Below are 15,723 nucleotides of genomic sequence, written 5' to 3' on the forward strand. Positions count from 1 at the left end.
TAGCATTTGCCTTATGTATTGAGGTGCTCCTATGTTTGGTACATAAATATTTACAATTGTTTTATCTTCTTCTTGGATTGATCCCTTGATCATTATGTAGTGTCCTTCTTTGTCTCTTGTAATAGTCTTTATTTTGAAGTCTATTTTGTCTGATATGAGAATTGCTACTCTAGCTTTCTTTTGATTTCCATTTGCATGGAATATCTTTTTCCATTCCCTCACTCTCAGTCTGTATGTGTCCCTAGGTCTGAAGTGGGTCTCTTGTAGACAACATATATATGGGTCTTGTTTTTGTATCCATTCAGCCAGCCTATATTTTTTGGTTGGAGCATTTAATCTGTTTACATTTAAGGTAGTTATCAATCTGTATGTTCCTATTACCATTTTCTTAATTGTTTTGGGTTTGTTATTGTAAGTCTTTTCCTTCTCTTGTGTTTACTGCCTAGAGAAGTTCCTTTAGCATCTGTTGTAAAGCTGGTTTGGTGGTGCTGAATTCTCTTAGCGTTTGCTTGTCTGTAAAGGTTTTAATTTCTCCATCAAATGGTAATGAGATCCTTGCTGAGTAGAGTAATCTTGGGTGTAGGTTTTTTCTGTTTCATCACTTTATATATGTCCTGCCATTCCCTTCTGTCTTGCAGAGTTTCTGCTGAAAGATCAGCTTTTAACCTTATGGGGATTCCCTTGTATGTTATTTGTTGTTTTTCCCTTGCTGCCTTTAATATTTTTTCTTTGTATTTAATTTTTGAAAGCTTGATTAATTTGTGTCTTGGCGTGTTTTTCCTTGGATTTATCCTGTATGGGACTGTCTGTGCTTCCTGGACTTGATTGACTATTTCCTTTCCCATATTAGAGATTTTAACTATAATCTCTTCAAATATTTTCTCAGATCCTTTCTTTTTCTCTTCTTATTCTGGGACCCCTATAATTTTAATGTTGGTGCATTTAGTGTTGTCCCAGAGGTCTCTGAGACTGTTCTCAATTCTTTTCTTTCTTTTTCCTTTATTCTGCTCTGCAGTAGTTATTTCCACTATTTTATCTTCCAGGTCACTTATCCGTTCTTCTGCCTCAGTTATTCTGCTATTGATTCCTTCTAGAGAATTTTTAATTTCATTTATTGTTTTGTTCATCATTGTTTGCTCTGTAGTTCTTCTAGGCCCTTGTTAAAAACATTTCTTGTATTTTCTCCATTCTATTTCCCAGATTTGGGATCATCTTTACTGTCATTACTCTGAATTCGTTTTCAGGTAGACTGCCTATTTCTTCTTCATTTGTTTGGTCTGGTGGGTTTTTATCTTGCTCCTTCATCTGCTGTGTGTTTCTCTGTCTTCTCATTTTACTTAACTTAGTGTGTTTAGGGTCTCCTTTTTGCAGGCTGTAAGTTCGTATTTCCCGTTGTTTTTGGTGTCTGCCCCCAGTGGGTAAGGTTGGTTCAGTGGGTTGTGTAGGCTTCCTGGTGGAGGGGACTGGTGCCTGTGTTCTGGTGGATGAGGCTGGATCTTGTCTTTCTGGTGGGCAGGGTCATGACCGCTGGTGTGTTTTGGGATGTCTGTGACCTTATTATGATTTTAGGCAGCCTCTCTGCTAATGGGTGGGGTTGTGTTCTTGTCTTGCTATTTTTTTGGCATAGCGTGTGCAGCACTGTAGCTTGCTGGCTGTTGAGTGGAGCTGGGTCTTAACGTTGAGTTGCAGATCTCTGGGAGAGCTTTCGCTATTTGATATTATGTGGAGCTGAGAGGTCTCCTGTGGACCAGTGTCCTGAAGTTGGTTCTCCCACCTCAGAGGTACAGGCCTCACACCTGGACGGAGCACCAAGATCCTGTCAGCCACGTGGCTCAGAAGAAAAGGGAGAAAAAAGGAAAGAAAGAAAGAAAAAATAAAATAAAAGTTATTAAAATAAAAAAATTCTTAATTATTAAAAATAAAAAAAATTTAGAAAGTAATATAAAAAAGAAGAAAAAAAGAAAGAAAGAAAGAGCAACCAAAGCAAAAAACAAATCTACCAATGATAACAAGCACTAAAAACTATACTAAAAAAACAAACAAACAAACAGAAAACGGACAGACAGAACCGTAGGACAAATGGTAAAAGGAAAGCTATACAGACAAAATCACACAAAGAAGCATACACATACCCACTCACAAAAAGAGAAAAAGGAAAAAAAAATCTATATATCTATGTATGAAAAAAACAAAAAAAGAAGAGAGCAACCAAATCAATAAACAAATCTACCAATGATAATAAACTCTAAATACTAAACTAAGATAAACATAAAATCAGAAACAAATTGATGCAGAAAGCAAACCCCAAGTCTACAGTTGCTCCCAAAGTCCACTGCCTCAATTTTGGGATGATTCATTGTCTCTTCAGGTATTCCAGAGATGCAGGGTACATCAAGTTGATTGTGGAGATTTAATCCGCTGCTCCTGAAGCTGCTGGGAGAGATTTCCCTTTCTCTTCTTTGTTCGCACAGCTCCTGGGGTTCAGTTTTGGATTGTCCCCGCCTCTGCATGTAGGTCGCCTGAGGGCATCTTTTCTTCTCTCAGTCAGGATGGGGTTAAAGAAGCAGCTGATTAGGGGGCTCTGGCTCACTCAGGCCGAGGGGAGGGAGGGGTATGGAATGCAGGGTGAGCCTGCAGTGGCAGGGGCTGGCATGACGTTGCAACAGCCTGAGGTGCGCCGTGTGTTCTCCCGGGAAAGTTGTCCCTGGATCATGAGACCCTGGCAGTGGCGGGGTGCACAGGCTCCCGGGAGGGGAGGTGTGGATAGTGACCTGTGCTTGCACACAGGCTTCTTGGTGGCTGCAGAAGCAGCCTTAGAGTCTCACACCCATCTCTGGAGTCCGCGCTGATAGCCACAGCTTGTGCCTGTCTCTGGAGCTCGTTTAGGCGGTGCTCTGAATCACCTCTCCTCATACACCCTGAAACAATGGTCTCTTGCCTCTTAGGCAGTTCCAGACGTTTTCCCGGACTCCCTCCTGGCTAGCTGTGGTGCACTAGCCCCTTCAGGCTGTGTCCACGCAGCCAACCCCATTCCTTTCCCTGGGATCTGATCTCCGAAGCCAAAGCCGAAGCCTCAGCTCTCAGTCTCCACTCACCCCGGCAGGTGAGCAGACAAGCTTCTTGGGCTGGTGAGTGCTGGTCGGCACTGATCCTCTGTGCAGGAATCTCTGTGCTTTGCCCTCCTCACCCCTGTTGCTGTGCTGTCCTCCATGGCTCCAAAGCTTCCCCCCGGCCACCCCCTGTCTCCACAGTGAAGGGGCTTCATAGTGTGTGGAAACTTTTCCTCCTTCACAGCTCCCTCCCAGATGTGCAGGTACTGTTCCTATTCTTTTGTCTCTGTTTTTTCTTATTTCTTTTGCCCTACCCAGGTACATGGGGAGTTTTTTGCCTTTTGGGAAGTCTGAGGTCTTCTGCCAGCATTCAGTAGGTGTTCTTTAGGAGTTGTTCCACATGTAGATGTATTTCTGAAGTATTTGTGGGGAGGAAGGGAATCTCCACATCTTACTCCTCTGCCAACTTGAAGATCTCTCTAATACTATGTTAAATAATAGAGAGAAGAGTGGGCATCTTTGTCTTTTTCCTGATCTTAAAGGCAATGCTTTCAGCTTTTCACTGTTGAGTATGATATTAGCTGTGGGTTTGTCATATATGGCTTTTATTATGTTGAAGGATGTTTCCTCTATTACCACTTTGTTGACAGTTTTTATCATAAACTGATGTTAACTTTTATCAAAACTTTTTTCTGCATTTATTGAAATGATCATATGATTTTTATCCTTTGTTTTGTTAATGTGGTGTATCATGTTGATTGAGTTGCAGATACTGAGCCATCTTTGCATGCCTGGGATAAATCCCACTTGATTATGGTGTATGATCCTTTTAATGTATTGTTGTATTTTGTTTGTTGATATTTTGTTGAGGATTTTTGCATCTATGTTTCTCTGGGATATTGACCTGTTGGTTTCTTTTTGTTTTTACTGTCTTTGATTTTTGTATCTATGCTGGCCTTATAGAATGAATTTGGTCGTGTTCCCTCTTCACTCTTTTGGAATAATTTGAGAAGAATAGGTAATAATCCTTCTTTAAATATTTGGTAGAATTCACCAGTAAAGCTGTCTGGTCCTGGACTTTTGTTTGTTGGGAGGTTTTTAATTAGTGAATCTCCTTACTAGTCATCTGTTTGTTCAGGTTTTCTATTTTATTATGATCAGTCTTTGTAGGTTGTGTATTTATAGGACTTTATCCATTTCTTCTAAACAACAAATTGGCTGTCCAATTTGTTTGCATGTAATTGTTCATAATAATCTCTTATAATACTTTATATTTCTGTAGTGTTGGTTGTAACTTTTCCTCTTTCATTTCTGATTTTATTTATTTGAGCCCTCTTTCCTTCTTGAAAAGTCTGGCTAAAGGTTTATCAATTTTGTTTATTTTTTCAAAGAACCAGCTCTTAGTTTCATTGATTTTTTTCTATTGTTTTTTAGTGTCTATATCATTTATTTCTGCTCTGATCTTTATTATTTCCTTCCTTTTAGTAACTGTGCGTGGGGGTGTTGGTTCTTCTTTCTCTAGTTCCTTTAGGTGTAATTTTAAATTGTTTGAGATTTTTCTTGTTTCCTGAGGTAGACTTGTATCACTATAAACTTTCCTCTGAGAACTGCTTTTGTTGCATCCCATAGATTTTGTAATGTTGTATTTCCACTTTCATATCTCAAGGTATTTTTGATTTTCTCTTTGATTTCTTCAGTAACTCACTGGTTTTTTTGTAGCATGTTGTTTAGACTCCACATGTTTGTGTTTCCAGGTTTTTCTTGTAGTTGACTTCTTGTCTCATACCTTTGTGGCCAGAAAAGATGCTTTATATGATTTCAGTCTTCTTAAATTTACTGAAACCTGTACGTGGACTAACGTGTGATCTACCCTGGAGAATATTCAATGTGCACTTGAAAAGAATGTGTATCCTGCTGTTTTTTGGATGAATGTTTTGTATGCCTATTAAACAATCTGATCTGATGTGTTGTATAAGCCAAATGTTTCCTTTTGATTATCTGTCTGGATGATCTGTCCATTGATGTAAGTGGGGTGTTAACGTCCCTTTCTATTATTATACAGTTATGTATTATTGTTATATTATTCTACAATTATAATAATTCTTGTTAAATTATTATAAAATCTTTCCCTTTATGTCTATTTGTATTAGCTTTATGTAGTTAAATATTCTTATGTTGAGTGTATATATATTTACAAGTGTTTTCCTTTTTGTTGGGATGATCCCTTTATCATTATATTATGCCTTTCTCTGTATCTTGTAATAATCTTTGAAGTCTATTTTGTCTGATATAAGTATAGTTAGTCCAGCTTTCTTTTTATTTCCATTTGAATGGAATACCTTTTTCCATTCCCCCACTTTCAGTCTTCCTGTTGGTAACTCATTTTCTTTTTCACAATTCCATTCTAATGTATCTGTGGTATTTCTGAGTTTATCTCTTTGTGGAGCTTTTTTAGCAGATGCTCTACATATTGCAGTCCACTTGTGTTGACATTTTACCAGTTTAAGAGTAGAAATCTTCCCCCCTTTATATCTTTTCACTCTCCCCTGTTTATATACTTGCCCTAAATATTTCCTCTAAATATTTAAATGGAGTATTTGAACATTAGAACTGTATCAGCTAGTTATAATTTTTATATCAACCATCAAACATAATGAAGAAAACTGAAGAGAAGAAGGAAATTGTATTTACCTATATTTTTACTCTCGCTGATATTCCAAAATTCTTTTTTAAAATAATTTCCTTTTTGTTTAGCCATTCTCCTTTAGCCATTCTTAAGGAAGATCTGCTGGCAACAAATTCTCTTAGTATTTCTTCATCTGAGAATATCTTAATTTCACCTTTATTCCTATAAAATATTTTTAGTGGATATAGAATTCTGGGTTGAAAGTTATTTTCTCTCATCACTTAGAAAATGTGTGCCACTTCCTTCTGGCCTCCATAGTTTCTGATGATAAATCTGCTGTTATTCAAATTATTTCTCTCCGTATATAAGACATCATTTCTTCCTTAATGCTTTCTATATTTTTGTTTACTTTGTTTTCAGTTTTGAGAAATTTGAGTATGATGTTTTGGTGTAGATTTCTTTAGGTTTATCTTCTTTGGAATTCACTGAGTTTCTTGATTCTGTATGTTATTCTTTGCTAAATTTTGGAAATTTTCAGCTATTATTTCTTCAAGTACATTTTTCAGTCTCATCCTCTTTCTGCTCTCCCCAATGACATGAATGTTAGATATCTTGTTATAGTCCCACAGGCCTTTGAGCCTTTGTTCTTTTTTGTTTTTTTCAGATTATTTTCTTTCTGTTTTTCAGATTAGGTAATTTCTATTGTTCTCTCTTCAAGTTCACTAATTCTTTCCTCTGTCCCCTCCATTTTGCTGTTGAGCCCATCCATTGAATTTTAAAATTTTGATTATTTCATTTTTCAGTTCTAAAATTTCCATTTGGTTCTTGAATTGGTTTACTAAGATTTTTAATTTCTTTGATAATACTTTCTATTATTCCATTTGTTTCAAATGTGTTCATAAATGCTTGAAACTTTTTTTTGATGATTGCCTTAAACTGTCAGATAATTCACATATCTCTGTCATCTCAGTGTTGGCATCTATTGATTTTATTTGTTTTTTTGTTTGTTTGTTTCATTTAGGTTGAGATTTTCTTGTGTCTTTGTATGATGAGTGACTTTCAGTTGAAATTTAGAAATTTTGGGCATTATGTCATGAGAACTGGATCTTCTCTAAACCTTCCTTTTTAGCAGGCTTTGTTTGACACTATTTTGACAGGGGAATTTACTGCTCCATTACTGCTAGGCGGGAGTAGAAGTGGGGTTTTGTAGAAATCCATGTTCTCCACTTGGCCTTCAATTACAGTGAGGGAGGGGATCATCTCCTCATTACTGTTTTGCAGGGGCAGGCGGGGAGCTCTGATTTCCATTGATACATGACTGGGAGGGATAGGAGCACCTCATTACCACTCCCTGACACCATGGATTGGGACTTGGCTTTATTACTTTGGGGCAGTTCTGTAAGTTCTGACTCTACCAGTCCAACTCTGACTATTCTATTGGGGAGAAGAAGGGACACCTTGTTACTGCCAGGTAGGTGTGGAATTCCATGTTCCCCAACTGGTCTCTGCTGACATTGCAGAAAGGGCAGCACAGTTATTATTTTTGTTAGGATTGAAAGTCCTGGTTCCTTACTGATCCTTTTCTGACACCACACCCACTGGAAGGCTGGGAGATTGGGATGCCTTGTTAGAGCCTGGCAAGGATGGAAGTCTAGGCTCCCCACTTGGCTAGTGGAATTTGTGGAATGGGTGGGGCTACAATTTTTTCTCTGTGTTTTTGTCTGGAGTGGAATGGTTATATTCTAAAAGTTTTTTTTTTTTTTCTTGCAAGGTTTTTCTTTTCCTGGTCTTTTGGCTAGAGAGAGGAGGTTTGTCTGGAGTATATGCAGCAATAAGGAATCCAGGGAACTCACCACTGTGTCATTCCTTGGGTCCTGAGCTCTCTTGTTGCTTTGCCTCCTTCTATCAAAGGTTTTCAAAGGCTTCCTATGTTTGTTTTATATATGATGTCCAGGGTTTTTAGTTGTATTTAGAAGAGGAATAAGAAAAAGTGTCTACTTCATCTTCATGGGTGCAGGATTCCCCTTCATTCTGTTTTTTTACTAAGTAATGTGGTAGGCAGAATAATCATTCCCCAAATATATACACATCCCAATCTCTGGAACCTGTGAATAAATTACCTTACATGACAAAAGAGACTTTCCAGATGTGATTACATTAAGGATCTTCAAAGAAGGAGGTTATCCTGGGTTACCGGAGTGGACGCAAACTAATCACACGGGTACTTAAAATTGGAGCACTTTTTCCAGTTCTGGTCAGAGAGAAATGTAATGACAGAACACTATCAGAGAGATGCAATATTGCTGTCTTTTGAAGATGGAGGAAGGGTTGCTGGTGTCCTCTAGAAGTTGGAAAAGGCAAGGAAATGAATTCTCCTCTAGAGCCTTCAGAAAGGAACATAACCCTATTAACTTTTTGGTTATAGCCCAGTGAGACCTGAGTCAGACCTCTAACCTACAGAACTCTAAGGTAATACATTTGTATGGTTTTAATCCACTAAGTTTTTGGTAATTTGTTATAGCATCAATAAAAATAAAATCAATAAAAATTAAATTATTGTTCCTATAAAGCAATAATCAAATCAAACCTTTATCTGAAGACTGATAATAATTTTATTTCAATTTGAATAAAAATATATAGAGATACAAATTACCTTATGAGTTATCATTGCTTATTTTCTGGAAAACAGACATTTGTGAGTGGTTAAGAATTCCAAAATGAGATAATTTATGTATATCTTGTATGTGCTTGGTTTGTAAAAGGCATTCGATAAATGTCTATTGAAGTTGTTAAATACTGGAGGAAAACAAATAGTGATGTCAAAATATCATTTCTTAAATCTTTCGAATGTACAAACCAGCTAATATTATTTGAATTATTTTAGCATTGCATCATATTTGTATTTTACAGTTAGTGAAGGTAGTTCTCTAATGGATATTGAAAATGTAATTCTGGCTAAAGTCCATGATGAAGAAGAAGACAACTCAGAGGCAGTATTGAAATCTGATAAGTTCCAACAGGACTTATTTTTTATGGAACGAGTTATAATGGAAAATATATTTCAGCCAAAACTTGCAGCTTATCGTCAGCTTCCTGTTTTAAAAGGTATTTAATACATTATATACTAAAACACTAAAAAACTTTTTTTAAAAAACATGGTGTTGTTTTGAAATAAAGATTTTATACTTTACAAAAGATATTTTAAAATAATCACTTTTAGTCAAGCTCAAATAATTTTAAAAATCGAATGATGTTATTATTTCTAAATGCAATATCTAGACTGAGTTATCACTGATCAGAAGACATTTTTATATAGTTTTCAGCACTAAACATGTGAGTAGCAAGAGTCCAGACCAGGAACCCCAAAGAAAAAGGTGTAGACCCTTACCTTTGGCTCTTTCCTCTCCGTTGTTCCCTCATTGAATTATTCTCTCATAATCAAACCCCCCTTTCCATTGCCATTTATACTTTCCAGGTTCTAGCTTTTATTACCTCTCCCTAATTTAATTATATACTCTTATTGCTACAAATCCCATCTCATAGATTCACAAAATATTTTGAAGGATTTGAGAGATTATCTAATTCAACTTTTCAATTTCAATTCCCAGCTTTCAAGTATGGATTAGGGCAAACTCCTTTATGAAATCTTTCTTGATCCTTCAAGTCAAAAGTGATTGTCTATATGCCTACATCAAAAAATTAGGTTATAAAATTGCATGTGTGACAAATGGATGTAAACCTTTTTGGTTACTTACATCTAAGAATATTGAAAAACTATGTTTCTTATCTCATATTAGGTTGATGTTTTAAAATTTTTATCATTTATATAAATTTTTCATCCCATAATTAGAGTTATAAGATTAAAGTTTTACTGAGTACTGTAAATTTATTTATTTATTTATTTATTTATGGCTGTGTTGGGTCTTCGTTTCTGTGCGAGGGCTTTCTCTAGTTGTGGCAAGCGGGGGCCACTCTTCATCGCAGTGCGCGGGCCTCTCATTATCGCGGCCTCTCTTGTTGCGGAGCACAGGCTCCAGACGCGCAGGCTCAGTAATTGTGGCTCACGGGCCCAGTTGCTCCGCGGCATGTGGGATCTTCCCAGACCAGGGCTCGAACCCATGTCCCCTGCATTGGCAGGCAGATTCTCAACCACTGCGCCACCAGGGAAGCCCTGAGTACTGTAAATTTTGATGTTTTGAAAACAAAACTGGTGGTAGGTCACTTCTTTAAATGTATCTAAGAAATAGAAATATAGTAGGAAATTTTTTAATGAGGTAAGATTTACATATAATGAAATACATATATTTTAACTACATAATTTGATACATTTAAGAATGTATAAGCCTGTATAACTAATACTGTAATCAAGACAGAGAATATATTTACCAACCCCAAAAGTTCCCTTCTGCTGTTTTCCAGTTAAAATGTACACCCTTATAGACAGGCATTAAGCTGATTTCTATCACTATAGATAAATTATTTTGGTATATCATATAAGTGGGTTCGTATAGTAAGTATTCTTTTGTGTCTGGCTTCTTTTACTTAACATAATGTTTTTGAGATTCATCTACATTGATATGTATATAAGTAGTTCATTTTTTCCTGAGTACTACTCCTTTTTATGAACATACCATAATAATTTGTATATTCATTCACCTGCTGATGGACACCTGTACATCTTTGAGCTATTATGAATAAAGCTGCTATGACCATTTTTGTGTTTCTTTTTGTGGATATATGTTTTAATTTCTCTTAGGTAAATACCTAGAAATGGAATTATTGGGTCTTTGAATAGATGTATGTATAACTTTTTCAGAAACTGCAAAATACCTTTCCAGATTATTTGTACCATTTTACAATCCCACAAGAAATATACAGGAGTTGCTCCACCTTCTTCTTCTTCTTTTTTTTTTTTTTCTGGCTGCCGTAGGTCTTCATTGCGGAGCGGGGGCTACTCCTCATTGCAGTGCGTGGTCTTCTCATTGCGGTGGCTTCTCTTGTTGCAGAGCACGGGCTCTAGGCATGTGGGCTTCAGTAGTTGTGGCACACGGGCTCAGTAGTTGTGGCTCACGGGCTATAGAGTGTAGGCTCAGTAGTTGTGGTGAATGAGCTTACTTGCTCGGTGGCATGTGGGACCTTCCCGGACCAGGGCTTGAACCCGTGTCCCTGCATTGGCAGGTGGTTTCTTAACCACTGCCACCAGGGAAGCCCCACATTCTTGATAATGCCTGCCGTTGGCAATCTTTTTAATAACTTTTTTTGTCATTTGTATATCTTCTTCTGTGTAATATTTGGTCAAGTTCTTTGTGCATTTTAAAATTGAGTTGTCTTTTTTAAAAAAAAATCAAGTTGTAGGAGCTTTTTTTAAAAAAATATATTCTGGATACAAGCTCCTTGAAAGATACAACTATCTTCTTTAAGCCTATAACATATATTTGTCTGTTGTTGAGCAGAGGTTTTTAATTTTGATGAAGTCTTATCTATCGGTTTTTCCTTTTGTAGTAAATACTTTCCATGTCTTCTCTAAGAAATCTTTGCCTGCCCCAAGGTTGCAAATATCTTTGTCTTGTTTCTGAACTTAGGATAAAGGAATTCAGTATTTCATTGTTAAATAAGATGTTAAGTATAGTTTTTTATAGATGCCTTTTACTGGTTTGAGGAAATTTCCTTCTCATTCCAGTTTGCTAGACATTTTAAAACATAAATGGGTGTTGAATTTTGTTCAAAACATTTTCTAAATTATTAAAACAATTATGTAATTTTTTCCTTTAATCTGTCAATGTGGCCAGTTACATTGTTTGATTTTAAAATGTTAAAACAAACTGAATTCCTCTGGTTAAACTTCACTTGGTTATGATATATTATCCTTTTTATATACTGTTGAATTCAATTTTCTAATACTCTATTGAGAATTTTCGTGACTAGTCTCATGCAACATATTTTTCTGTAATTTTCTGTTCCTTTGAAGTTCTTTAGTGTTATGATGGACTTATAATATGAGGTTTGAAAGTCTTCCCTCATTCTCTGTTTTCAAAAAAAATTTGCGTATTATTTCTTCTTTAAATGTTTGATAAAATTTACCAGTGAAACCATCTGGGATGGAGTTTTCTTTACAGAAAGTTTTCAAATTGCAAATTTAATTTCTTTGACAAATATAGGGTTATTCTATTCCTACCTGTGTCAGTTTTGGTAATTTGTGAGGAATTTACCCATTTTGTCTATGTTGTTGAAATTATATGCATAAAGTTGTTCATAATATCCTCTCTTTAAATTCTTTTGATATCTGTAGGATTTATAGTGGTATCTCCTATTTCATTCTTGATATTGGTCATTTGTGACTTTTCTCTTTTATTAGTCTAGTTGGGGCTTTTTCAATTATACTAATCCTTTCAAAAATATCTTCTTGTTTCAATGATTTTCTCAATTTTTTGGTCCTTTTAAAAAAAACTTCAGTTATTTTCATTTTTACTTTTATGTTTTTCTTCGTTGAATTTAATCTACTCTTCTTTTTGTAGCTTCTTAAGATGGAAGTTTGGATCATTGATTTTACATCTTTTTTCGTGTCTAAGATAGGCATTTAATACTATAAATTTTCCTGCCTCTTACAAATATTGATATCTTGTGTTTTTATTATTATTCAATTCCAAATAATTCTTAATTTCCCATGTGAGTTTCTCTTTGATGTTTAGGTTAGTTAAAAGTATACTGTTTAGTTTCCAAGTTTTTAGTAATTTTTTATTCATCTTTTCTTACTGAATTCTAATTTAACATTGGCATGGTGGTCAGAGAACATATTCTATATGATTTCTACCCTTTGAAATTTATTAAGAATTGTTTTATGGCCCAGCATATGGTGAATGTTCCACACTCAAGAAGATGGGGTATTCTATCATTTAGTGCAGTATTCTTTAGATGTTAATTATGTCAAATTGATTGTGTTTTATAAATCTTTCATCTTTATTGAGTTTTTGTTGACCTGTTCTATCAACTAATGAGAGAGTATTGTTAGAATCTTTAATTATGATTATGGATTTGTCTCTATTTTCTCTAAGCTTATTAATTTTGTTCTATATATTTGAGAGCTTTATTATCAGATACATTCATACTTAAATTGTTCTATCTAGTCTAGATCCCTACCTTCACACACTTTAGAAAAAGCTAATTTAAAAAGCAAGATAATCTGAACATAAGTTCACTGCTTGATAAAACAAACTTCAACACTGTATTGTTTGGAAGAAAACACAATCCAGTCATTCATTGCTGTAAATTTTATGATGTACAGCCTCCAATAAAAATAATTACTAGTCATGTAAAGAAGCAGGAAAATGTGAGCCATAACTGAGAAAAATCAGTTAATAGAAACAGATGTAAAGATGACTGAGATGGTGCAAAAGCAGACAAGGACATTTTTTTAAAAAATAGATCTTTGTTGGAGTATAATTGCTTCACAATATTGTGTTAGTTTCTGTTGTACAACAAAGTGAATCAGCCATATGCATACATCTGTCCCCACATCCCATGCCACTTGAGCCTCCCTCCCATCCTCCCTATCCCACCCCTCTAGGTCATCACAAAGCACTGAGCTGATCTCCTTGTGCTATGCTGCTGCTTCCCACTAGCTAACTATTTTACATTCGGTAGTGTATATATGTTGATGCTACTCTCACTTCACCCCAGCTTCGCCCTCCCACCCCATGTCCTGAAGTCCATTCTCTATGTCTACGTCTTTATTCCTGCCCTGCAGCTAGGTTCATCAGTACCATTTTTTGTTTTTTTTTTAGATTCCATATATATGCATTAGCATACAGTATTTGTTTTTCTCTTTCTGGCTTACTTCACTCTGTATGACAGACTCTAGGTCCATCCACCTCACTACAAATAACTCAATTTCATTTCTTTTTATGGCTGAGTAATATTCCATTGTATATATGTGTCACATCTTCTGTATCCATTTATCTGTCGATGGACATTTAAGTTGGTTCCATGTCCTGACTATTGTAAATAGTGTTGCAATGAACATTGTGGTACATGTCTTTTTGAATTATGGTTTTCTCAGGGTATATGCCTAGTAGTGGGATTGCTGTGTCATATGGTAGTTCTATTTTTAGTTTTTTAAGGAACCTCCATACTGTTTTCCATAGTGGTTGTATCACTTTACATTGCCACCAACAGTGCAAGAGGGTTCCCTTTTACCACACCCTTTCCAGCATTTATTGTTTCTAGATTTTTTGATAATGGCCATTCTGACTGGCATGAGGTGATACATCATTGTAGAGCTTTTTTTGGTTGTTTTTTAAAAATGTTATTTATTTATTTTTGGCTGCGTTGGGTCTTCGTTGTTGTGCATGGGCTCTCTCTGGTCATGGCAAGTGGGGGCTACTCTTTGTTGCAGTGCACGGGCTTCTCATTGCAGTGGCCTCTCTTGTTGCGGAGCACAGGCTTTAGGCACGTGGGCCTCAGCAGTTGTGGCATGCAGGCCCAGCAGTTGCGGCTCGTGGGTTCTACAGTGCAGGCTCAGCAGCTGTGGTGCACGGGCTTAGTTGCTCTGTGGCATGTGGGATCGTCCCAGACCGGGGCTCGAACCCGTGTCCCCTGCATTGGCAGGCAGACTCCCAACCACTGCAGCAGCAGGGAAGTCCCCTCATTGTACTTTTGATTTGCATTTCTCTAATAATTAGTGATGCTGAGCATCTTTTTATGTGCCTCTTGGCCATCTGTATGTCTTCCTTGGTGAAATGTATATTTAGGTCTGCTGCCCATTTTTTACCTGGATTGTTTGTTTTTTTGATATTGAGCTCCATGAGCTGTTTGTATATTTTGGAGATTAATCCTTTGTCTGTTGTTTCATTTGCAAATGTTTTCTCCCATTCTGAGGGTTGTCTTTTTGTCTAGTTTATGGTTTCCTTTGCTGTGCAAAAGCTTTTAAGTTTAATTAAGTCCCATTTGTTTTTATTTTGATTACTCTAGAAGATAGGTCAAAAAAGATCTTGCTGTGATTTATGTCAAAGAGTGTTTTTCCTATGTTTTCCTCTAAGAGTTTTATAGTGTCTGGTCTTAAATTTAGGTCTTTAATCCATTTGGAGTTTATTTTTTTGTATGGTATTAAGTAGTGTTCTAATTTCATTCCTTTACATGTAGCTGTCCAGTTTTCCCAGCACCACTTATTGAAGAGGCTCTCTTTTCTCCATTGTATGTTCTTGCCTCCTTTGTCGTAAATTAGGTGACCATATGTGCGTTGGTTTATCTCTGGGCATTCTATCCTGTACCATTGATATATATTTCTTTTTTTGTGCCAGTACCATACTGTCTTGATTATTGTAGCTTTCTGGTATAGTTTGAAGTCAGGGAGCCTGATCCCTCCAGCTCTGCTTTTCTTTCTCAAGATTGCTTTGGCTATTTGGGGTCTTTTGTGTTTCCATATGAATTGTAAAATTTTTTGTTCTAATTCTGTGAAGAATGCCATTGGTAGTTTGACAGGGATTGCATTGAATCTGTAGAGTGCTTTGGGTAGTATAGTCATTTTCACAATGTTGATTCTTCCAATCTAAGAACATGGTATATCTCTCCATCTGTTTGTATCATCTTTAATTTCTTTCTTCAGTGTCTTACAGTTTTCTGCATATAGGTCTTTTGTCTCCTTAGGTAGGTTTATTCCTAGGTATTTTATTCTTTCTGTTGCAGTGGTAAATGGGAGTGTTTCCTTAATTTCTCTTTCTAATTTTTTGTTGTTGGTGTATAGGAATGCCAGAGATTTCTGTGCATTAATTTTGTATCCTGCTACTTTACCAAATTCACTGATTAGTTCTAGTAGTTTTCTGGTGGCATCTTTAGGATTATCTATGTATGGTATCATGTCATTGGCACAGAGTGAAAGTTTTACTTTTTCTTTTCCAATTTATATTCCTTTTATTTCTTTTTCTTCTCTGATTGCTGTGGCTAGGACTTCCAAATCTATGTTGAATAAGAGTGACGAGAGTGGGCATCCTTGTCTTGTTCCTTATCTTAGTGGAAATGCTTTCAGTTTTTCACCATTGAGTATGACGCTTG

General features: G+C 36.2%; 1 protein-coding gene across 8 annotated transcripts in view; it reads left to right on the plus strand.

Moving 5' to 3' along the window:
• DNAI4 (dynein axonemal intermediate chain 4) overlaps nucleotides 1-15,723 on the plus strand; it is a gene marked incomplete at its 5' end in the record, with an annotated part of 132,838 nt that overhangs the window by 64,151 nt on the left and 52,964 nt on the right. For 7 of the 8 annotated variants that reach the window (XM_082356766.1, XM_082356765.1, XM_082356764.1 and 4 more), the window contains one exon: nucleotides 8,587-8,781. The exons of the other annotated variant lie outside the window; for it this stretch is intronic. In XM_082356766.1, coding sequence (XP_082212892.1) covers nucleotides 8,587-8,781 — 195 coding nt within the window. The remainder of the gene's footprint in view (nucleotides 1-8,586; nucleotides 8,782-15,723) is intronic. 8 annotated transcript variants of the gene reach the window in all.

This window comes from Balaenoptera borealis (genome assembly GCF_965194805.1).
Source record: "Balaenoptera borealis genome assembly, chromosome: 1".
Taxonomy (NCBI): Eukaryota; Metazoa; Chordata; class Mammalia; order Artiodactyla; family Balaenopteridae; genus Balaenoptera; species Balaenoptera borealis.